The sequence below is a fragment of the Atta colombica genome, unplaced genomic scaffold (genome assembly GCF_001594045.1).
Source record: "Atta colombica isolate Treedump-2 unplaced genomic scaffold, Acol1.0 scaffold233, whole genome shotgun sequence".
NCBI classification, from domain to species: domain Eukaryota; kingdom Metazoa; phylum Arthropoda; class Insecta; order Hymenoptera; family Formicidae; genus Atta; species Atta colombica.
Genome location: NW_017259331.1, coordinates 1,229,345 through 1,253,784, shown reverse-complemented (window position 1 = coordinate 1,253,784; position 24,440 = coordinate 1,229,345). Strand labels below are relative to the sequence as shown.

The 24,440-nt window shown below is 35.9% G+C and overlaps 1 protein-coding gene across 2 annotated transcripts; it reads left to right on the top strand.

The window, feature by feature from the left end:
* The first annotated feature begins 8,129 nt into the window (after positions 1–8,129).
* On the top strand, positions 8,130–20,647 carry LOC108688482. 2 transcript variants are annotated; one of them, XM_018194756.1, is made up of 12 exons: positions 8,130–10,763; positions 10,873–10,957; positions 11,090–11,243; positions 11,395–11,539; positions 11,620–11,667; positions 11,841–12,522; positions 13,059–13,543; positions 13,627–15,181; positions 15,540–17,153; positions 19,430–19,682; positions 19,801–19,935; positions 20,127–20,647. In XM_018194756.1, exons 1-12 carry the CDS (start codon positions 8,431–8,433, stop codon positions 20,645–20,647), a joined length of 8,010 nt encoding a protein of 2,669 aa, XP_018050245.1. In that variant the 5' UTR covers positions 8,130–8,430. The 2 variants fall into 2 exon arrangements, with proteins under 2 accessions (XP_018050245.1, XP_018050244.1); XM_018194755.1 differs by having other exon boundaries at positions 15,540–17,162.
* Positions 20,648–24,440: the final 3,793 nt, after the last annotated feature.

Genomic DNA, 24,440 nt, shown 5'->3' with positions numbered 1-24,440 from the left:
TCATTCTTATGTCCATTACCACCAGTGTACATTAATTTGAATCTTGGTTCAATTAGTTCTGTATCTTTTTTTTAATTTTAAGAATTAGAGGAAAAGATGAAGAATAAATTAAACTGAGATTATAAAGTTAATCTACATTGGTAGAAATCAATCACGAAGTGGCTATCTCGTAATTACCGATGAAAATATGAATATCAAAATATGAATATCATATATGTGATATAACATAATTGTGTTATGTCAACAAAATTTTAATTGTGGAAAGTATTGCATCTTTCATATTAAAAAACTAAAATTAGCACCTCATTTTATTTTCAATTTTGGTTTTTTAATATAAAAAAATATGAAAGCTTTTTTTATTTTTATAAGGACCTATAGAGCTATGAAAAATCTCGCTGTAATCCAGGGATTTTTTTCACAATTTTTTTTTCGACGAAATCGAGGTTTATAGTCTTTTACTTAATGAAGACATTAAAATTATTTTTTTTTTTATTATTAAGAAGGATAGTTTCCTTAAGTGCACATCGATGTAATACTTAAATCTACATATGTATATCGTACAGTAACTCGGAAACAAAGAAGTTTTCCACGCGTGATCGTAAATAATTCATAGTAATGCTCAACACGATGAGGTCATTGTTTCCAACAGATAAATGCGTAATAGGCGCTCCTTCACGCTGTCATTTGCCGCGCCTAAAGAAATTTACGATGCAGAAATGCAGTGCCTCTAAGATATCGATGTGTTCGTTTCCAAAAGAGCTCGATTTTTCCCATCGATATTCACGAAATTCGCATACAGAAAATGCACAAAAAAAACATTCTATTCTACTAAAAATAGTAATTACTCAATTAATTTTTTTCATTTTAAGTAATATGATTACTTAACAAAGTTATAAAGTGATTATTTAACAAAGAATATTTTCTTGATAATAATCTTGAAACATATTTAAAAAAGACATTATGTACTCAAGAATTTATTAATTTTTTTTAAAGAATATTATAAAATCCAAGAAGCGACTGTATATGAAAAGCAAATCGAATTTGTTTTAATTTTAATTGAAATATATATTAAACTTATCAGATTCAAAATATTTTAAAATAAAGAGTGACCCTGTAAAAGGAACTTTTCGCACGTTTTTTGCCCTCAATTTTTAGACTGTATGCCAAATGATATCCTATAATGAGATATTAATTACAAAGAAGTTTCAGATTGAAGTGACTATTGTTATCTAGTAGCTGGGGAGGGGGAGGGGGGGGTCACGTATTATATCGTGTCTATGCGAAAATCCGTTTTCTTTTACATTCCCAACTCTAATAAAAATTACCACCTCAACTTCAAACTCCTCTGTAATGTTTCAATATAAGGTAAAATTTGGCACACAGTTCAATTCTAAAAGGCTCAAATAACGAGCGATTTTTGGGATTACTCTTTGATACTTGTGATGAATTTATGATAGATTTGTGGATATATAAACTACAATATATATTTTTCTGTGTGTGTGTAACGTCAATCAATGTCCAATCCGTTTTGACCTTTCGCATTCTGGAGATAACATTTCGTATCAATTTGAATAGAAATTGCAGATTAGAAGACAATCTAATTTAATCTAAGATAAAATAGGGAATTGATTTTTCTTCGAAAATTCTTTAGCGCGGAAGAAGTCTATATTGTCAAGATGTTAATTTCTACAGTCTAATTTAAAAATACATCCATTTTCTATTTCGGAAACGCGCTTGAGGAGAGGCATCCACCGGCAGGGGTTGGTGGTTGAACAATAATCGGTCGGAAATAATTTCGGTTTGAATCGATGCGCGAGGGGGTCGAGGTACGCCAAGTAGGTCGCCGCGGATCCCATTGCTGCCAACAACAAGACGAGACGAGACGCCATCGTTGCCGCTGCGAAGTGCAGCGGCGCGTTGCACTTTGTCGCGGGACCGCCATGAGGACTCATTAATTCTGCGCGCGCGACAACGCTGTTGAGTGCACTTGAGCACTTGAAGTTAACTATAAAGATCGATTTCTCCTTGCGTGGTATCTTGAAAGATTAGCCACTAAAGTCTGAAGGCGCGATTGAAACTTTCGAAGCTCGATATTCATTCTCGCACTCTTAAAAGTGCAACAATGTTAAAAGTGTCGCGTCATTATTAATGCAATTTTTTTAATAGCTTCAGTATTCAATTTTTAAAAGTTGATTATTTTATTATCGCTTCTTAAATTATGTTATACAGCATTTCGTAAAAATTTAATGCGATATTTAAAACAATTAACTCTTTAAATAGAATATCGAAGTTAATATTAGAGAATTTTTGCAATACCGTATATTCAAATATGGTAAACGCTAAAGTCTCGTTATTTAGAAAAATAGAACTGCGCATGTGCAGTTTCGACTTTTCACTAAATTAACATTTACCGTATCTACACGATATTGCAAAAAATCTCTATTTTCGAAAATTCATTACGAAATTTTGAAAAAAAATATAATTATCTGTAACTAGATATGTACAACCGATACATTTCATTCATTTATTTATTGGTATTTTCTGCTGTATTATAAAGTAATTAATATTCCAAAGATACAGGTGCAGTAGATATTAAAGTCTATATTAAACTACGTTTACTATTAGAGAATGAGGAGGATTGTTGAAGGTTAGAATTTGATCAATCAAATTTTAATTTCAATCTAATTTTGTTCTAGTTGATTGAATTCTAATCTCTAATTTACAATCTTCACAAAAAGGATTTCCAGATTTAATGCTATTAATAAATGCTTGTCGATTTATCGTAAAATAGAATCGACATAGAAATAATCATATTTACTCGTTAATAAAGAAATATTTTATTTTTAATTGAAAATTAAGCCTAGAATAATCTTGGACGTCGGTTTTGTGTAAAATACTATACTATATGATTTATAACATCGGGTAAATATTGTTAAATTTATAATATCAAATTATATCCAATTGGAATTATTTAGTTAGTTTAGTTAGTTTTAATCATTTCTGTAGGTCACCACTGTTCTACCTAATATACCATTGAAGACGGAAACAATTTAACTCTCAAAAATGTATTTAATTTATCTCAAATTTAGTTTACATTATTTAGTTTTTTATTTAAATGTATGAATATAAATGATGTACTTTGAAACTAATCTTATTTAATTCGAAGAAGAAGAATAGGAATTATCAATTTAATCTTAATATTGTTTTATTTTTATTGCATAAGAATATTGTTTTATTTTTATTGCATAAGAATGCAATAAGATTGTCTCAAGAAATTATTATCTTGTTATCCTTTCTGAAGATAATCTTCAATGCTAGCTTTAATAGCTTTTTTATGCTAATAATTTTTATTCGCATGTTGCTGTCCTTACAAGAAATGCTCGCAGCCGGATATTCGGATCAATGTTTTATTTTAAATACAATCCGATACTTTCTCTCGCTTCGCGGGCGTGCGATTTTGAGGCGTTACGATTGTTGTTTGCCGCGGAACGGCTCTCTCTTGCTCATGACGAGAACGAACAATACGTCCAAAGTCGGTCACGAGAAAGAGAAAAGGTTCGCCGTTCTCGCAAAATCGGGACTCTTTAAGGCTCATCCAGATGCAATCTCTCACGCGTTCGCCCGCGAGACACGCTGAAAATCACGAGACTTTCTAATTCCCTCCTCATGTGTCTCCTTCGGAATATCGGTGGCAAATTTACGCGAATCTGCATTTACTGTTAGATATATCAAAGGAGCAACTCCTTTGAATTAAATAGCATTTTGTTATTTTTAACTGTTAAAATGTAAATTAATCCATTTCTGTAATTAGTTTCAAAGTAAACATTGCATTATCCATTAACGTATGCATTTAATAAATAATAAATTAAATTTGAGTCAAATTCAATACCTTTTCTTAAGTTAAATTGATCAACTCCATTGTTTTAATCAAATTAGCGAGCAGTGGCGACCTGTAGATATGATTAAAAATAATTCAAATTAATGACATTATGAATTTAACAGTATACTCGTTGCGAACTTCTCGATTCTATCGCAGCGGTGGCTATCGATCGCTGGCATCACTGTCGATAATAGCCGACGTTCACATTTCAATTTTTTAACCTTTCACGATGACTGGCGAATCAACATTTTCTGCTTCGTGACTGAAACGTTAAAAGACTCGCCATCGAATTCATATAGCAAGCGGAAACGTCGCGGCTCGTTTAATATCTAACGCATCGAGAACCGGAGATTGTCGACAGCGAACATTACGATTGAGTTTTGGGAAGAAAAGGCGAGTCTCGTATGCGTCGCGAAACCAACAAGATTTGGAAGGACCACTGGCGTGGCTCCGGAATATTCTACGTGCCATGAATATAACTGACAAGTACAAATGCTTAGGATTAGCACCGCGCGGTCCAGACATTATATTTAGTCGGATATTACTTATATTATTGATTATTCTAACCAAATTTTGAAGTTAAAAATAAAGTTTTGTAAGTTCAAGTAAATTAGAGTAAGTTACTTTTGTTGTTAACAAAAAATTTAGTATTCCAATTTACTTTTGTTGTTAACAAAAATTTAGTATTCCAATCAAATTCTGATTGGAATAACAAACATTTTAATTTAAAAAGAAAAAAGTTTTTGTAAGTCACATTGAGAAAAAAATTATATCCTAAATTTCAATAAATATTTATTGGAATAATACTAACTAAATATTTATTAAATATAAAAATATCTTTTTTTTTTTTTACAAAAAACATTAATTTGATTTAATCACTTCTTATTAAATAAATATTTATTTATTGTAAGTAAATGTTTAGTTGGCAGTGTTCAAATAAATATTTAAATTTAGGCTATTTTTTTCTCAGTGCACATATTACAAAACATTTCTCTCAGTTATTCTATATTCAGTTGTCACGTACAATATTATATCTGATACTTTACATTAAAGGTGTCTTCCATTTGGCGCTCACAATGCTTGCGAGCATTATTTGTCCTTGTTTAATATTTGATAAACAAGGATAAAATGATTTCCTGAGCGTCAAATGGAACGCATCCTATGTCTCTTCCCGTCGTCGCGGATCGCAGTCGCGGAATTGCGACGAGATGTCCGCGCGATTTCGCGGCCATTTGGAATAATACCGTGGTGATTCATTTCGCGGATGCCGTTTAAAATTAAACGCCGCCTCGCCGCGTCGCACAACCTCGGTTAACTGACGCTCGCTTGGTCGCTTCGATTCCAGCAAGGAATTATTATCGTTGAAGGCCACGTAGATGCTTCGGCTTTCGCCTTCGGATTGCTTGAAAATTGTGAGTTTGTACACTCGGATGGGGAATTGTTAATGGACGAATGTGGCATTCGATTCTGAAATGAATTTTGATTCTGTAAATGAATTTTTCTCAATAGTCTTCACGACTCCTCGTTTGATTCGCCTGATTCAATATTTGATGTTACACGGTCGTGACGATGAAGAAAATATCGCTCCTGGTGGAGACGATCGCAAATGGCAGACGCGTGTCACACAATTGTGTTAAACATAAATGTGCATGATAATTAACTGAATAAATAGTACGCTCTGCTGAATTCGTCGTAATCCATTATCTTTGGCGATAGCCACAAGCTCGCACGTGTCGCTCGTCTTCATTCTTTTGCATTATGAGACCGCGAATATACTCACGATATTTTAATAATGTACTATCGCAGGAAATTCCGACCTGCAACTTTGATTTCGAATGCGAGCTTAGCAATAATTATATTTGCAATAGCTTTCCAAGTTTACAATGAAATGATTGAACTCGGAAAGAAAGAGAGAGAGATAATTTTTTTGCAATTTTATGTCGGGCTGGATTTTATATTGAGAAAAAACTTAATTTCATTAAATTAGTTTTTATTTTTTTAAATTTAATTCTATTTTTTTTTTATTATATTTGACTTATGCGTTCTCTAACAAAAGAAATAAAGACAAACTAATTTAATCAGATTAACTTTTTTTTCCATAATATTTATTTAATATTAATATTTTGTGATAACTTATCGCAAGATTAACTAGGCACTATTGTCGCAAATAATATTTTTGGAATCTTTATAAACTTCAAATAATATAATAAAAATTTTTTCAGTTTTCATAGAAAAATGTTTACGTAACTATAAAGAATTTTTCAAAGAAGTAAAGAACCAAATATGATGAAGACAGAGATCTTGGTGCCTAATAATTTTAAGTAAATTTTAAATATATCTTAATTGTATTTTAAAATTTATTTATTGTTAGAAATATTATTAAGCAGGATTGATAAGTTAATGTTTTTTTTTTAAATTAAATTAAGTTAATGATTTATAAAATTAATAAAATTTAGTTAAAAGTGATGGAAGAAAATATTAACTTAATAAAAGTTAAGATTGAAAAAAAATTTATTTTGAAGTTTAAAAAAAAGTTAATTTGAAAAAAATTATTTTTGAGATAAGAATATTCCAATTTTTCTTAAAATGATATTACTTTAAATAACACTTACAATATAGATTATTAGTTAATTTTTAATTTAATTTTTTTATTCACGTGTAAATTACTTATATATAATAAGAGTCACATCATAAGACATTTTTATCAAAATCTTTCGAGAGAGAAGAATATATATTATTTATCTCTCTTTTTTTAAACCTTTATCTAACTTCCGAAACAACTGCTCATGCATGTTTACGATTATATCTAGATATTTATTACAAAAAATATGCGTAAAAATTTTATTAGAAATTTATTAATTAGAAAATGAGTAGATGTACAGCACTGTTTTACAACAATTCTTCATCTAAGATTCATTTTATTTATATTTATATTGCTGAAATATAATATTTATGACATCTAAAATTAGTGTGATTCAAATATAAGCGGGAAACCTAGCGAGCCAATAAAAACTGACTGCTGTATGATGTGACTCTTATTATAAAGTCTCTAATCATAAGATTATTATACTTTTTTTCAATTAATTCTCTAATGTTTAAGATTTTATAGAAAAAAATATTAGCGTTAAGAGACAGAAACATTTTTAATTTAAAAAAATATAATAAATAATAAATAAAGTTTAGGAGTAACTAAATTAAGTTAAAACTTAATGCATTTAAAATTAACTAAATTGAGTTAAAAGTCATTAACTTTTTTTAACTTTTAACATTTTAATTAGTTAATATCCAACTATTATTAAGTATCAAGATTCAATCTCGACTATTTTGGCGCATCTTTACTTCTTTGAAAAATTCTTTAATTTATAAATTTGCAGATTAAATAAAATTGAGGATAAAATACTTGATCTTTACTCATTTACGAGAAATAATGTGGATCGCTAATGTTTGTTGCCATTTTGGTAATTCGGTAACTCATAAAAATTCTTACGTTTCTTTATCGAGTTACGTAGCCTTGTATTTCTATCGTGCACATGCTAATATGGATAGATAGGAACAACGTAGATACGCAAGACGCGCAATAGTGATCAATGACCGAACGCCAACGTCGCGTACTTGTCGAGAAAGTTGTTCGGAATCTGCGCTCCACAGAAATCTCTCACAAGCGCATTTCTTTCTCGGTGCTCTCGCATTGACTTCGAGACAACTCCTACATTACCCATCCAATATTCTGGAAACTGACTCCCTTGTTTGATCATTGGTTTTCCACTAACTGAGAAACTTTCAGGGGAAAAGGGAGAGAAAGGACTTTGATTATCATGATCGCATTAGATCTCATTAAAATTAAAGAATTCTTAGCAACACGTCACAAATTGTAATTTGCGTTTCGGTTCTCAATTAGTCTTAATTATGCATGAATCATTCGATAAATTAAAATCATTTGATTAAATTGCCTTTTACGATTGACAAAGAAATGTTCTTTTAAATGCATTTTGGATTGTAGAAATTAGCGGGTCGACAGGCTCCTTTACTTAAATAAAATATATCTGCGTTGTAATCTAATTTAACAGAGTTTAATTCCTTTGATGTTAGTTACGACACAAGCGAGATACAGAAAAATAAAATCACATTGTTATTTGATAAAACATCTCACGTGTCCACTTTTGTAATAATTTTGATTTTTTTTCTCTTGCAGCCTATGGTCCACAGTCCTCAAATAGCCAAATCGAGAACTAGACTTGGTGAAGCCGGGCGAGGACGATAGCCAACAGTCCTTGGACCGGTCGCTAAACTCGCTTGCGAGTTTCCATTTGGTGTGCTCTCATAAGGCTATCAAAACGTCGACTCCATCGGTAATCAAGTTATCGGGGGGTGGAACAGCTGGCAGTGGGGAGCAATTGTCCCCAGGGCCTGGCCCACCTCCCCCGGCATCTTCGTTGATCGGCGGTGACGGTCGCATCAACGAGAACACACCAGCCACAGATAACAATGATGACGAAGCGGAGCAAACTGTCGTTTCGACGACTAGAACGACGAAGTCTACGTCTGCGAAAATGGAAAAGGAATATGGCCAAGCTAATGAAACCACCATGAGTTTTGTTCTAAAACTAGATGTAGAAGCTGCAGCTGCGCCGATGGTGGAGAACACGACAAAGGACAGTGACAGAAGTGAAGAACAATCGCCACCGACGTTACTGTTTGCTCAGGAGATATGGCGATCCCAGGAGCCCGTTGCAGTCGCTACCGGCACAGCAACGACTATCACCACGACAGGGAACGCCATGGTGATCACGAGCGGCAACGACTCCATTGCGACTACTAATAGCAAGTCGCAGCTGTTGCAGTTGTCTCTGGAGGCGACAAGCAACCAAGAGCAACAGACTGCAACGGCCACCACTGCGTCTACTCTCACAAGTGTCAAGCCTGTGGTGACTTATCCAGTCGCTAAAGGCGCCAGGGAGCAGGTGCAAAAAATTATCACCGGTTCACAAACCACGGAGGTGTTGACATCGCGTGTCATCTCGCAAAAGTTATCGCCATCATCCACTGATCAGGCGCAGCTTGTCCCGGTGACGGTCAACATTTCTTCTCAAACATCGACTAACTCGACGTCCTCGTCATCTCCCAATAGTGGCGGCGTTCTCTGTCCTTGGCAAACAACTATGATCACGGTCCAAAACAATCAGCCGATATATCAATCGAAGAATCAAGTTACGACTGCTGATCTTATCCATTGTAAGCAGCAACAAGTAACGGCAAGCACTGTACAGACTACGTTACATCACAAATGTCAACCAGTATACTCCACTTCTACTACGGGCACTTCTACTACAGCGGTGAAGGATCTACAAAGATTTTACACGAAATCATTGCCAAGCAGCATCATCTCAGCTAATCAATCGGCGCAAAAAATCAAGACCGTGACAAATGTGATCACTAATCCATCTACCATAGTTGCACAACGTAATAATTCATTATCTAGATCACAGGGTGCGCAGAAAACACGAGTGTTACCTGGTCAGTTTATAAACAATCAGACAACAGCGAACAATGCAAATTCGCAAAAAATTCAGTTAGGCAATCCGACACAGAAGACGACGCAGCCTATCGGTGCAACGAATATGCAAAAAACAACTCTCCAACCTGTCTGCAACAATCAAAAAGTTCCATTGTTGAGTGGCAATCATCTTCCAAATCTCAAAACGCAACAGCAAAAGTTGCAGATGCCTCATAAGATATCTTTAACTGTGGGCAGGCAGCAATTACAATCAAATACACAACAAATAAATAATGTCTCGAAATCTAGTAACCTTGTAACCGGTATACAAAAGTATCCTCCACCTGGGCAACATTTTATGGCATGCCAACAAGCAGCCATATCTCAAGTCAGATCTCAATCAACGGCAACCGGGCTGCAAAAATCTCAGACAATGGCCACAGTACAAACCACCAAACTACAAACTACGATGAGTAATGTCTGCAAGAGCAATAGTGTGCCAAATGTTTCCAAATCATCGCAAAATTCGAATGTGCTTAAACAACAAATACAGTTGCAAACTACGTCAGCGCAATTGTTACAAGGTCCGCAAGTAATCCAAAAATCTCAACAGCAGCAATCGGCGAATAATCTACAGGTTCAACGAAGTATTACTAATGTGCATTCGAAGGTGATAGCGCCTGTACCGAACAATCAAAGAACTCCGATTATGATGAACTCGAAAGTTCAACAGCAGCAACAGCAACAACAACAACAAACGATGATGCGGGTAGGAATATCAAAGGGTCAGACGCAAGCTGCTCAAACTGTAGCAAGTCTGAAGACTATCTCGCAGAAACCCATAGTGAATCCCGCTAAGACGACTGTAAATTCTCAAAATAATGTCATTCAACAGCCTATTATAGTGCAAAGAAATAACAATCCTCCTCAACCTGTGAAAATCATTCAACAACAACAGCAGCAACAGAATATAATTGGTCCGCAAAATGCTCCGCAAAAACAATCTGGATGCATTAAGACTATTCCCCCGCAGAAACCTGTACAAAGAAATCACGCTCAGAAAATTGGCAGCAACCCTGGCATTAAACCCTTGTTGAGTTCAAACGTAACGGGATTTACGAAAATCCAAGGTCCGACCTCGACGCAAGTGGCGCAAAAAACGTGTATTAAGACCTTGCTGCCGCAGCAAACGGTGGTCACACCATCCAATGTAATAGCTCCGCACAAAAACTCGCCGATCAAAATTCAGCAACAAGCGATACAGCAGAAACAATTGGTCATGACGCCGCAATACACTCAGCAGATCCGACAGCAAGTCGGACAAATAAAAACTTTGCTTCCGATAACCTCGGCTATGATTGACTCTCGTAAAGACGTCACTGAGAATAAGTAAGTTTAAGCTTAAGTATGAACTTTGTAATAAATTTATTTACTTAATTTTATTCTTTTTTAAATTATCTGATATTATCGTAATAAAATAAAATAATAATATTTGTAGAATCGATAATGAGTCACGAATGTTTAAAGAAGAGGAGCAAAGTATCCCTAAATCGCCAGTAAGAAGAATGCCGCTTCCTTACGAGGTACAAATCTATACGTTATAAAGTATACTCAATGCTTTGGTTTATAAGATGTATATGTTTTATGTGTATCTCGAGATTATTGATGGATTTTTAGCAAATTTCAATTTAAAGCAAATTCTTTTTTAACTGTAGTGTCTTCAATTCGTTCTCCAAGACCATAATTATGGAGCACCACCGCCACGGACGCCACCACCACCTCCATCGCCACCTCATCCGAAGCAGCAACCCATTAACGGAGCTGGCAGTTCCACAGCTACCTCCCAACATCCTTACATCTTCGGACCTGGTAATATCAATATTAATGTCAATCATTTATTATCTTTTTTTTTACAAGAATCTATATTTTTGAACCTTTTTACAAACTAAGAAACCATCATGTATCTTCTAATATAAAATCTAATGAAGTTAGGAATAACAAATATTTTTTATAATTGAAGTTGCAACCAACACCAATGTAGAGGATGATGCTGCCAGTGTGATAAGTAGTGATGCGGGACGAGAGGCGGAACCGGAAGGCGAAGAAACTGAAACAGCGCCCGAAGGCGAAGGTGATGACGAGGACAGTGTTACTAGATGTATCTGGTAAGTGGAATTTTATAAGTAGATGTATAATGTTACATATTATGGCTAGTGTAATAATGTGTTTCATATATTATTTTTAGTGACTTTGAACATGATGACGGATATATGATATGTTGTGACCGTTGCTTGTAAGTATCACCAATATTTTCAAATTACTAATGTAGAATACAGATTGAGAAATATTTATATATTTTTAGTCTATATTTATATTATAAAATAATTATACAGAAAAATTACGTATTCCGTAAATTACGTATTTGATGAAAACAGTACTTATTGAGAACTGATTATGCGATCATAGAGTATGGCAGCACGTCGATTGTATGGGCATTGATCGTTCGAACATTCCTGATGAATACCTCTGCGAGAGATGCCGACCACGACGAGTTGACAGACAGCGAGCACGCGCCTTGCAAATGCGTAAACGCGAAGAGCTTCTTAATTCGGACATGTCTTCTGACGCGTCCACCAGTTCAGCAGACACAGACGTCGGTTCAGTGAACAATGCCACGGTCCAAAAGAAACGTCCGCTTTCGCAGCAGCAATCGCAAATTCCGAGGCGCAACAAATCCGATACATCTGCCCAATCATCGCAGGTGCGAAGGTTAAATAACAATAACAATAATAATAACGTTGGAAAGAGGCAAAGAAGAGATTCGCAAGCCCGACAATCAAGCACCGTTCGTAAGAAGGAGAACAATGCCGCTCCAAAGCGAGGACCTGGGAAACGTAAGGCTAAGAGGAGAACGAGTCTGGAAGATAAAGAGGACGATGTGCAAGATACCTGGGGTACCAATATGGCTCCCCTTAGACAATGGATCGAAAGATACGAAGAAGCCGTTACGAATCATTACAGCCCCGAATTGCGAGCCAGGATATCAAATATCAAAGTCAATGGCACGCATAGCGACTTAAGGCAAAGTAACATGAATATCGTTGCCACCGGTAAATGCCGGCTCAACGTGCACAGCAATAATCTTAGAGTAAGTAAAAAGCTATCTCGAATTTGTATGAAAAAAATACATAAAGAAATGTTATGAAAACTAAATTAAATTTAAAAACTAAGTTAAATTCGTTTTCTTTTTAAATTACTTTATACTATTTAGGGTAAAGTGGAGCTTTTTTGTTCCTTTCTCGCGATAGTCTCTCATTTTATCTCTGAACAGCCATACTGAACATTTAAAAGTCATACTTAAGTTCTCAAGCAATCATGATTATATAAGTTGTAAGCACATCATTGCAAAGAGATAGATATATATTTACTGCCCTAATTTTATATTGCTTCAAGATTGAAATTGATAGGATCAAAAGGGATTTGATGAAATAATTTCGTCCTACTCTATATTTGATTTATTAAAATAGATACTAATTTTTTTGCCGATATTCTCAATATTATTAATGTTCGTCACTATCGCGATTACTTACTGAATTCTATACTAAAGTAACTATTCAAATTTTTATTTCCTCTATAGAAAAAATATATATTAAAGTTAATATGAAAAAAATCTTTTTACTACAGTTTTTAGTGGCGACAATGTACCTCCCGCCAAACACTCCTATCGTGGAATTACGTGGCAAATATATGCTCAGCACACAACACCGACTGCAGTATACGCAAAGTGGTAGGCAGCACGTCCAACGACCAGGACCGTTCGTGTTTTTCTATCGTCTGCCACGCGATGGCACCGAAGTGTGCGTAGACACGCGGACATACGGAAATGACGCGAGGTTCGTGCGGCGTAGTTGCAAGCCGAACGCCGAGGTGAAGCATTGCATCGAGAAAGGCACGCTACATCTCTATATTGTGACGACATGTGCAATCGAGAAAAATGCCGAGATAACAATCAAACATGAGCAGCATGATCTACTGCTGTCACCCAATCCCAGTTCCCCAGCGATGCCTGTTGTGTGCGCGTGTAATAATCCACGGGAGTGTCAAATTACAAACGCGGCGAACCAGCTGAACAGAAGAGGTAGCAATGGCGCTCTCGTCGAAAATGCCGAGTAAGTTTTCACATAATGATACAAATAACAAAATATACAGGATATTTTATATTTTTATAATGTATTATACTTCTGTTATTCAGTGGCAGAGAACGAAGGCGACGGGGTAGAAGGAATACAGTCTGCGAGGAAACCGACTCCGTACCACCGGCAGTTCCTCCGGTGACGAGTGTCACGCAAGCCGCTACAACTACAATATCGTCTGCATCATCAACGGTGACTCCTGCAACGCCAAGGAGAACCGCCACGACTATGGTTACAACTACAACAACCCGCCAAGTTGCAAAGGAAGAGACCCCCGCTACGGTAACGAATACGCAGCCTCAAATGTCACCTAGTTTGAATCAATCGGTGACGATGACGCCGGAATCGAAAAAGGATAAAAAGAAGATGACACGGGAAGAGAGGAAGATGGAGGCGATTATAAAGGCTTTCGAGAAGCTAGAGAAGGCGGAGCAGAGAAAACAGGAGGTACAAGCGAGAAATGCGCAACGAAAAGAATCTGGTGGCACGCACAGCGATAACGAGGATAGTCATTCGACGACGGGACAATCCAAGAGTAGTAAACAAACAAATTCGGAGAGACCGCTACGACGTAGAAGAAGGAAAGGTCGAGCAAGGACAACAAGTTCATCTCAGTCACAGGGCAGTAGTCGAAGGACGAGATTGAACTCCGCCGAGTCGGACGTATCCTCCGGAGACGAGAGCAATTCTATGCAGTCACCGCCTCTGTTGAGTCAGAATTGTCCACCTAGCCGAGACGTTCCCTATTCATCGCACTTACACACTCCGTCTAAGAACACAGGTGATGTTAGCAATACCGGTTCATCATCTGGTGGAATTCCCACTGCGGCTGGTTTATTGCTGGCTTTAGCGAACTCTAATGCTCCCGGTCCTCCGAGTTCTCCACCGTTACAACAACCCACTCCTGTCAAAAGTCCTACTTGTGACAGCGGAGCCAGTAGCAGTTCGCAGAGTTCCACGCCACCGACACCGTTGTCCTCTGCCTGTTTATTGGTGGCTGCCGCGGTCGGCCCCTTGGCTCCGGGTTTCAAGTTTCCGAAGACGAAGAAGGTATTGATGAATGAATGGCTAAAGGAATCGCCCGATCCGCCACAAGTTAATATACCTCAAGTATCACCTCTGCCGGTTTTACCACCTGCCGGTCCACCAGCTTTACAAAATTCCATGAATCCGCTGTGCAGCAGGCATTTCTCACCGGTACCGACAGATGCTTCAGCGGAATTCTTATCTCAGAGTTACGCAGCGAAAAGTCTAGCCACTCTCGTGCAAGCTGCCAATTCGGTTAGCGGCATATGCGATTCACCGCCGCAACGTAGACAGCAACAGCAAGTGATTCCTAGTAATAACAACAATAATGGCAATGGTGGCAGTCCCGCTGTCTCTACAGGCTCGGCAAAGAAGCGATGGTTGCGCCAGGCGATTTCGGAAGAGTGTGATTCACCCAATAGTCGGCCTGAGAGTCCTCCTTCGCTTAGCGAGACGGTAGCACCTCCCAAGAAGCGGAGAATAGCTCGAGAAAGTTTATCGTCAGATAATTACACCCCGCCGACGACACCGACCATGCTGCTTCCGACCGAAGCAGCGCCTAACAACAGATCACTGTGTTCTGCTGATGTAAGTTCGCAGTGTAAATGTTTTTTGTTAAATACTAATTACTTAAAAAAATAATATCAAAACTTTTTCTCATAATTAAAGGTAATATAAATGAGTTGAACCAAATCAGTTATAAGTGCTTAAAATATATTAAAATATATTAAAATCTAATGTCATACGATAAGATGTATAATATTTTAAAATATAATAAAGTTGTCGCAAATATTTCTATGGATTAATAATTAGATTTTAATATATTACTGAACTTATAATTGGCTTTATTAGGCTGTTTATATTTATCTTTGCATTATTTTAATATTTAATTTGTAATACGTATATGATAAAATAAACTATATATAACATTGTCAATATTTTCCAGGATGACTATACAGAACATGTGCAATCGCCTATCGTGGAACAGACCGATGATAGACATTATGATTCGGAATCTATAAAAGAAGATATTAAAGTGGATGATAGATCTATGGATTCTGACAAACCAATCATTCGAGAAAAACTTTCAATTGATATTTTTCCTCAATCAGAATTTTATGTAAAAAGTGAAGGAAAAACAGAATGTTCTGATATTAAAACGGAAGAGTCTTCTGAAATGGATGTAGACGTTATGACAAAAAAAGAAAAAGTTTCCCCGCAGTGGGAGGGAGATGATATAAAGTCCGAATGTAGTTACGATCAATTAGATCAGAAAATAATTGAAAAGATTCGAGAGGCCGTTGAAAGTAGAGTATCATTCAGCAATTTTGATATCAAGAAAGAATCTTTCGCTAAGGAGGAAATTGTTACTAAAGGCACAGTTGAAATAATTGATCAAAATGAACCCGATACCGAGATGGAAGGATTCAGTTCTCCCATCGCTACTATAGAACCCGATGCGATTTTAAAACAGCGAGTGGTGGAAATGCAGCTGGAATTCGGGGGTGGCATTGCTGAAATCGTGAACATTGCCAGTAGCGAAAACGAAAAATCGAACGACGAGAAGAAATCATCCGAAGTCATTGCAAAGTGTGAAGAGATTGCTGAGAAATCAGATGACAACGCATCTATCGACGAGTTTGATGTCGAAGCGCAGATGAAGAAGATCACGGGCGACGACGGTAACGACTATCAGGAAAAGATTGACACGAGTTCGGAGAAGGATAAGAGCATGGATGGAATAGAGGGACTAATGGATAGCTCGAAAGAGGATTCGGATTCCGAGGATAAAGACGTGGATGATGACAAGTACTGCGAATCTTCCTTTAAGTTATTTGATATCAGTCATGAAGAAACATCTTTCAAAGAATCGGATACTAAGCCCGATACTAAACCGGAACAGATTATCGTTACAGAAGATGACACGAAAGAGACGGATAAGGGTACGAATGACGAGCCCGCAAAGGAAGTCTCCACAGTGGAAGAGCCGTCTGCCTTTGCCGCCCTGTCGGAGGAGTCTATCTTCGATTCGACTTCTGCGAACATGGATACGGAGTCCATCGCGGACCCTCCCAAGATCTTTCACTCGATTCCACCTTTGAGCGAGCGCATTCGCAAGAAGACCGATTCGTCTGCCACGCCGAAAATGCCTAAGATGGACTTTGAAGCGGCTATCATAGAATCCACGATAAGTATGGACGCTGTGGACGGGTCTAAGAATGGGGAGCAAAAGTCGATGTTGTCAACCGCGCTACGCGAACTTTTGGAGGCAAAACTGGACGACGAGCCGACGGCCGAAGTAATGAAAAATGACGTTGATAATGAGAACACGCCATCACAAGTAATTCAACCAAAATTAGACTCCTCTGAACATAGTTTAGACACAATACAAGATTCGGCTTCGATTCAGGAAACGCCGAAGCTAGAAGAGATTCCCACCAAGGAGGAAGAGACCAAACCCAAAGAGATAAAACGGTTGAAAGATCCGAGGACCGTCGTACCGAATAGTATGCCAGCACCAGCTTTTAAACCGGACTCTCTTCCTCCTGTCAAGCGCAAGGTTAGAAGGGTAGGACTGTAGTAATGTTTTTTGTTGCTGAAAATGACATTTCGTTATTTTATCATTGTTCATTGCCATTATCTTCATCAATATATATATAGATATAGCACTATATAAATAGAACTATAGTATTATATAAAATCAAATAATTCCTATATTTTCATTTCCTTTTTATTTTCATAAAACTTTCATTTTCATAAAATTATTTAGTTTTTATTTCTATAAAATTATTTCTATTTTGTTATACAGGATGTTCCAATAATTATTACCACCTGAAATATCTTCTAATCTATAAGGTGTAGAGAAAAATTTATGTAACCAAAATTACAACGATGTAAAGGAGATTATCATATGACGATAATAATTTTTGTCCAGGTGGATGCGCTTCGGAAATTTCAAGGTCATTCGTTTTTTTAAATGGAATTTTATGAATTTTTTTACACAATATGATTCCTCTAATTATTCTGCATAAAAAAGTATTAAGATCGTGGTATCAAAAAATCAATAATTTACGAGATATCAAGTTTAAAATTACTTTACATCTGGATTTTGACATTCTTCATAAATGATGATGAATTTATTATTTTCTTCTTACAACAGATACATCGTGCTTTAATGAAAAGAAACATTCTTTGAAGGATGTCTTAAGTTCACAAAATGAAATTTAACATGAAAAATTTAGTATCGATATATTAATTGTGCAAGATGTATTTATTTGAAGAACAAGTTGATATGATCCTCATTTATGGAGAATGTCAAAACAATTCAGTGCGAGTGAAAAATTTATACGCTGAACGATATCCTAATCGCATCCTGCCTTCGCGTCAAACATTTAAAAATATTTATTATTGCGATAAAGTATTTATTATTGCGATAAATTTAGACAAACTGGTTAAATACTCATAAAAGTGAACGTAATAAGCGAATAACTTATAAAGGGAATGAAATTCAGGTTCTCGCAAAGGTCTCTCAAAATCCTTACATTAGTTTGATAAATTGAACTAGAAACTAATATTAAAAAGAATAGTGTATTCCGTATTTTACATCGTCACAAATACCATTCATATCATCTCTATTCATCAAGCATTGCATGGAACGGACTTTGTGAATCTAGATTATGTCAATAGGCACAATATCAGATTCAAAATAATAATTTATTTTTTGATACCGTGTTATATACTGGTAAGGCAACATTTACTAATCTCGGGAATATTAATTTACGTAACATGCATTTCTGGTCGATGGAAAATCCTCATTGACTGCGGCAGATTGAACATCAGAGACAGTAATCTTTGAATGTATGGTATCATAGGTAACAAATTATGTGCTGTTGTCCTTCCATTTACAATGTAATGCAAAAAATTGCTTTTAGCTAATCTTTTCATTTATTACTGATAAGTAATAAAATTATTGGTCCTTATTTTATCGACATCTAAATGGCAATAAGCTAATTTTCCTGAGCATACATTGGGTACTTTGTTAAAAGATTTGCCTTTAATCACACGACGAATAATGTAGTATCAGAACGATGGATGCCCAGCTCATTTTTCATTGGGTGCGAGAAATAACTCAATGAAAAATTTCCAAATCGCTGAATTGGACGCGAGAGTCCTGTAATATAGCCAGCTCGTTCAGACTTGATAACTGGATTATTTTTTATGAGAAATTCTAAAAGACAAAGAACAACCAACATCTCACAATGCAACAACATTATTGCAGCCTGTACGTTAATATCTCCCGATATTAAAACGTTATTAGAACAGTAAGCCAATCAATAATCAGAAGAATCCATTACATTGATAATGTAATGGTTATCATTTCGAACATCTTTAAATTTACATAATTAAATAAAATGTTATTAATTAAAAGAATGTTTATTTTCATTGAAGCACGATGTATCCATTTTATTTGACGTAAAAAGTCAGAATAAGATGTAAAATATCTCGTAAACTATTGATTTTTCGGTACCATGATCTTAATACTTTTTTATGCAAAATAATTAGAGGAATCATATTGTGTAAAAAAAAATTCATATAATTTTTAAAAAAACGAAGTTGACTTTGAAATTTCCAAAACACCTCCATCTGAACAAAATTTATCACCATATAATAGCCCCCTTTACATCGTGTAATTTTGGTTATATATAATAAATTTTTTTCTTCCTTATAGATTAGAAGATATTTCAGGTAGTAATAATTATTGGGACTCTGTATATAATTTTTTTTTTGTAATAAAAGGCGATCTTATGGAAATACATTTTTAATACATTTTTCTAGTTATCCATATCGGAATATCGCAAACGCAAACAACAGTCATCCGGAGGAACCGGAACCGAGCCGGAATCGTCGAATGACGCTTCTACTACAGACAAAAGTGGAGCGCGAGGTAGATCGGATAGCGCCAGCAGCGGCACTTCTTCGCTCAGTTCCGATGAAGAAGGTTCAAAAACATCGCTTTCTCTCGAGTTGACAGGAATGAACTCGTTGACACTATTCCCTAACACGGCTAATGAGAACGATGAAAAAAAAGGTAACAATCATTCTTCAAATATTTGTATTTGTATAAATTTTGCTAATAAATACATCGTACTTAAAATCGTTAATTTTAATTAGCAATGTGATAATTAATGATTTAATATTTAAATCAGGAGAAGAGGGTGCAATTGGTTGGTCTGCAGCGCCAACTTTGGTAGAACGTCAACGAGAAAATCTTACTGAACGATTGAAACGCGAATTTGGATTGTTCCTCAGCGATGACGAGGAAGAGAGAGCTCGCAAGCATGGTATATACATTTAAATAAATAAATATATATATGTATGTGGAAAAAAGAGAATATAGCAGTTTTAGAGAAGATGAAATCAATTATGATTATAGAAAAATGAAGAATTAAAAAAATTTACTAGATTTGAAGAATAATGATCACTACTATAAGTAGATACTGCTTATACATCATCCTTATTCTTCTGTTTACAGGTTTGACGACGGAGGCAATATTGAAGGCGCATAAATCTCCGCCTCAAAATTTAGTAATCAGCACCCCGCCGGCGTACTCAGGATTGCCCCCGCAATTACCCCCGCAGCCATATATACCGCCACCCGGCTCGGCGTCCATTCATTATCCCCAGTTCCAGAGCAAACCTGGCACGGTGCAATATCCGAACTTTGCGATACCACCGCCGACCACGTCCCAGCAACCGATGTACAGCACCGCCGCGTCGTCGCAGGCGACTGCGGTCAATAAACAAACGCAGCCAACGCCGTTCTTGGTACCTCAAGCATCCCAAGCGCCACCGGGTTCCAATCCGTATCCGCCACAATTCGTTCCGCCATCGCCGCTGCCGCCGCCAACCGCGGGAACGACGGTGCCGATCACCAAGTTCCCAGCGGCGACGCCGCCACCGCCACCGCCTTCGGGCACCCAGGTGTCGTATCCTCCGGCGTCGTCGGGGCAACCTCAGAAGCCGTTTTTTAACCATCCGGCGCCGAGGTCGTAACCGGCAGAAAAGGGTAGGATTGTTAAAAGTTCTTAAGTTTTAAACCGATATTGTTTTACATTCTCTACAACGAGCGACATTGAACCGTCTCGATTATCTTGCCTACTCTTCTGTCGACGAAGTTTTAGACTCGGTTCTTTGAAAAAAAAAGCAAAGGACGAATTCAAACTGAATATTCTTAACGGAAGCATTCTTATATTCTTTTGTAGGATACTAAAATATTATTTCATACGGAAACTTGCGTGAGATACAAATGGCAAGAAGTCGCGTACAGAATTCCAATAATTTTCTAGATAATTAGAGAAATACAATTTTTAGTTCGCGCTGTCAATCGCTTCTAGGATTTTCACATAAATTTTTGAAATTTACCGTGCATATATTCGATGATTTTTCTCTCAAAGTATTTCGGAATTCGTGTGGCCTAAGGTGATAGCTGAATATTTTGAGGATATAGCGATGTGCATTTTTAGGATATATCGAGAGAGTTGTATCGGTACCTTTTTCGCGAGCAACGGCCAAAAGTGTATTTCAAGTGGCGTACACTTTTTATACCGGTGAAATGGTGCCCTAAAATGTTTATATATAGCATTAGTCCAATTTTTTAATAAGGTGTTAATAAAGTTGGAAGCGCGCTCTCACTCAGCTGACGGAATCAGCTGATCTCGCGATATCCCCTTTAAAAGCAGTTATCATTATATATACAATATGCACTCTGCATAATACAACTTATCTGTACATATTATTTGCATATACGCATAATGTTAACAATATAACTATATTTAATAATGCTATATATTTAGATCAGTTCGTAGATGGTAACCGTAACAAAACCTATGACACACGTAGACACGTAAACGAGTACTGTGTTGTGTTGTTTTTCTGACATATAAAAAGGCAGAAAGAGGCGCGGAATTCTCTATATTTTATATTTCATTGTAAAAGGGCAAATTATTTATAATAAAGGGTAAATGTTGAAATTTGAAAACTTGAGTTTTATTTTGGGGATTCGTGAAAGTATATTACTACTCGATTTTTCTTATACGGCGACGCATTCGATATATGCGATAAATGTTTTAACGCCGATTTTATTTAAAAACATTTATTTATGAACAAATTTATTTATGAATTTGTACAAGAATCGAGATACTCTAAGAAGGCAGGATAGACCAGTTACAATAAAAATGGTAAAATGTGATGACCATACGTTTTATTCTCTTTGATGCTTTAAGCAGTAATGCAATACATTTTTAGTTATACGGAAAAGCGCGAGATTACGGTGTGTGACAATACGTTTTAATTACGGATTTATCCTTTTTAGGTTGAGATCTCCAAAAATTTCATTCGCTCAGAACATTCATTCAAGTACAAAACCTACTATATTATAAAAAGTAATTAAAACACGTAGAAGTAAATTATGGTAAATTAATACAGCGAAAGAATCGTAGTCTATTTTGTAACTGAGAGCTGCTTCACGGAATATCGTTTAGTACGCGAAAAATACGATTGTTCTATCGTTTCACAAAGATATGTGTTTCTTTTTCTCTACTCCGAGAGATAGATTTACGTTACAAATGAGCTGCGCGTTAGCGACAACTTTCGTGCAGATATTAGTAATTCGTGTATTAATCTCGTGATTAAAAATAATCGTAATGATTACGTTTTGTCTGTATAATTTAAAAGTCGTCTAGTTCCAGCATCAATAAGTACATGTGCGCGCATGTAATTAAAATTATGTACATTGTATTTTATATGTAATTGAAATTTTATATGTGTATGTGTGTGTGTGTGTGTGTGTGTGTGTGCGTGTGTGTGCGTGCGCGTGTGTGTGTTCGTGTGCGTGCGTGTGCGTGCGCGCGCGCGCGCGCGTATGTGTGTATATATAAATTTTCAGATTTCAATGGTGCGATTATTAGGTGTACATAAGTTACTTGTTATGAGAAGCCAAGTTCGAATTTCTTTGTAGGTTAATTGCCTTTTGTTTGTAATATAACGTATATTGTTTATCTATTTTTGGTCGTAGACTTTCCAAATCGCGACGAGCGAATGATAAATACTAAGAAGAATAACGAAATTATTTCGTTAATGCTGTTTATTTAAGACAGCACATAAGAGTAATTATTCATTTGCCGCGGTATGATAGAGTCCGACCGTGTCGCTCGAATTAATTATAGTACAATTAGATGATAATTCATTAAAAATTTGTAGCGTTTATAACTACGTTACATATTGAAGTGATGTTGCAAGTGACAATTAAAATCATTTTCGAAGAATAAAAATGTATTATAAACTCATTATTTAAATGAAGCCGTGACTAGAGATTGAATTGAAATTTAGCCAATCAAAGCAAATTTCACTAAACTCGAGATTGATTTTTTTTCTTCTGATTTATTAAATTCCAATCCAATCCCAATCTCAATCTCTAGTTTGACCATGCATGGCTTTATTTTAAGTTTTATTTGTGAAAAAGCAAATATATATCTTAATTTATTATTACAAAACGCGAAAGGCGTTATTTTCATAATGAATTAAGACTCTCTTAGCTTGGACTTGTATAGTTTTCTGATTACAAATTATGTAATTGGATGCGGTCCATCATAAGTAGGTACTCCGAATCATTTATAACTCTATTGAACGTTTATAACGTTAATAATATTAAGCTCGCGACATTATTGTGTCATTAATTAATGTGGCATTAACGCGCTACAGATTTTCGCTCTGTGAAAACTGAATTTAGAAAGTAAAAACTTAGAAGAATTTTGATTATAAATTTTACAGAAATATTATTGGCTGCTTTGTGAAAATCTTTTTTCGTGAAAACCGAAAGAAAAGAACAAAAAAAGTTAAACGATACTGCATCATCCTCGGTGGAATTAAAATCTATAGATAAAGGACAGGGCGAAAACATCTGGAGCACTCGGGAGTACGAAGTGTACCGCATCCGCTGTGTAATCTGATTATATAATAGGATACCTGAACGAAGATGCAAAATATGCAGTGTGGGGTTCTTAACGTGCGCATAGAATGAAGAAAAGCGAGCAATTTTGACAGTATACTGTCGGTTTTTAAGCAAATATCAAAGTTTAGAAATCTGTGATTAGGAAACCTGGTAAAAAAAAACAAACTGAATTATAAAATTTATGCATTCTCTACGGAAGCGGGAGAGAGAGTGTCCTAACAAAATTCCTGGATACATATATGTGTACGAATCTCCTATAAAAGGGAAACCTTCTTTTTTTATATTGCGTTCGGCTGCGATTTCAAAGTATAAACAGACGTATTTTTGGCATTTGATATTTACTTTGTACTTTAGCTGATATTTTGTAATAAGACAAGAGAGACATATGTGTACACAACATTAATGTAAGTTTACAAATTGTCGCGGGTGGTGTAACATCAGAGAGATAAAAAAGTGTACAGCTTGTGTTCGCCATCTGCATACACACAATGAGAACATGTAAATATTTTTGTAAGATAAATTTAAGTACACACACACACGCGCACACACACACACACACACACACATATATATATATACATACATATACATTAATCTCTCTCTATCCTTCGAATTTTCGTGAAATTCTATTGGAAATCCGAAGATCACAAGCTACGATTGCTTTGCAGCTAAATCCATATGTTTATTGTCCGTTGTACAATTCTCCGCTCTAGTTGTATTATATACATTTATATACATATATATATGTGTATGTATAAATATATATATATATATACATGTGTACACACACACACACACACACACACACACAATGTCCTAAATGTTTTGACACATCAC

Coding starts and splice junctions, on each gene's coding strand:
- LOC108688482 (XM_018194755.1), top strand. CDS start 8,431: ATGGAAAAGGAATATGGCCAAGCTAATGAAACCACCATGAGTTTTGTT. Junction 10,764..10,872: donor AAAGACGTCACTGAGAATAA/GTAAGTTTAAGC, acceptor TAATATTTGTAG/AATCGATAATGAGTCACGAA. Junction 13,544..13,626: donor GCTCTCGTCGAAAATGCCGA/GTAAGTTTTCAC, acceptor TCTGTTATTCAG/TGGCAGAGAACGAAGGCGAC.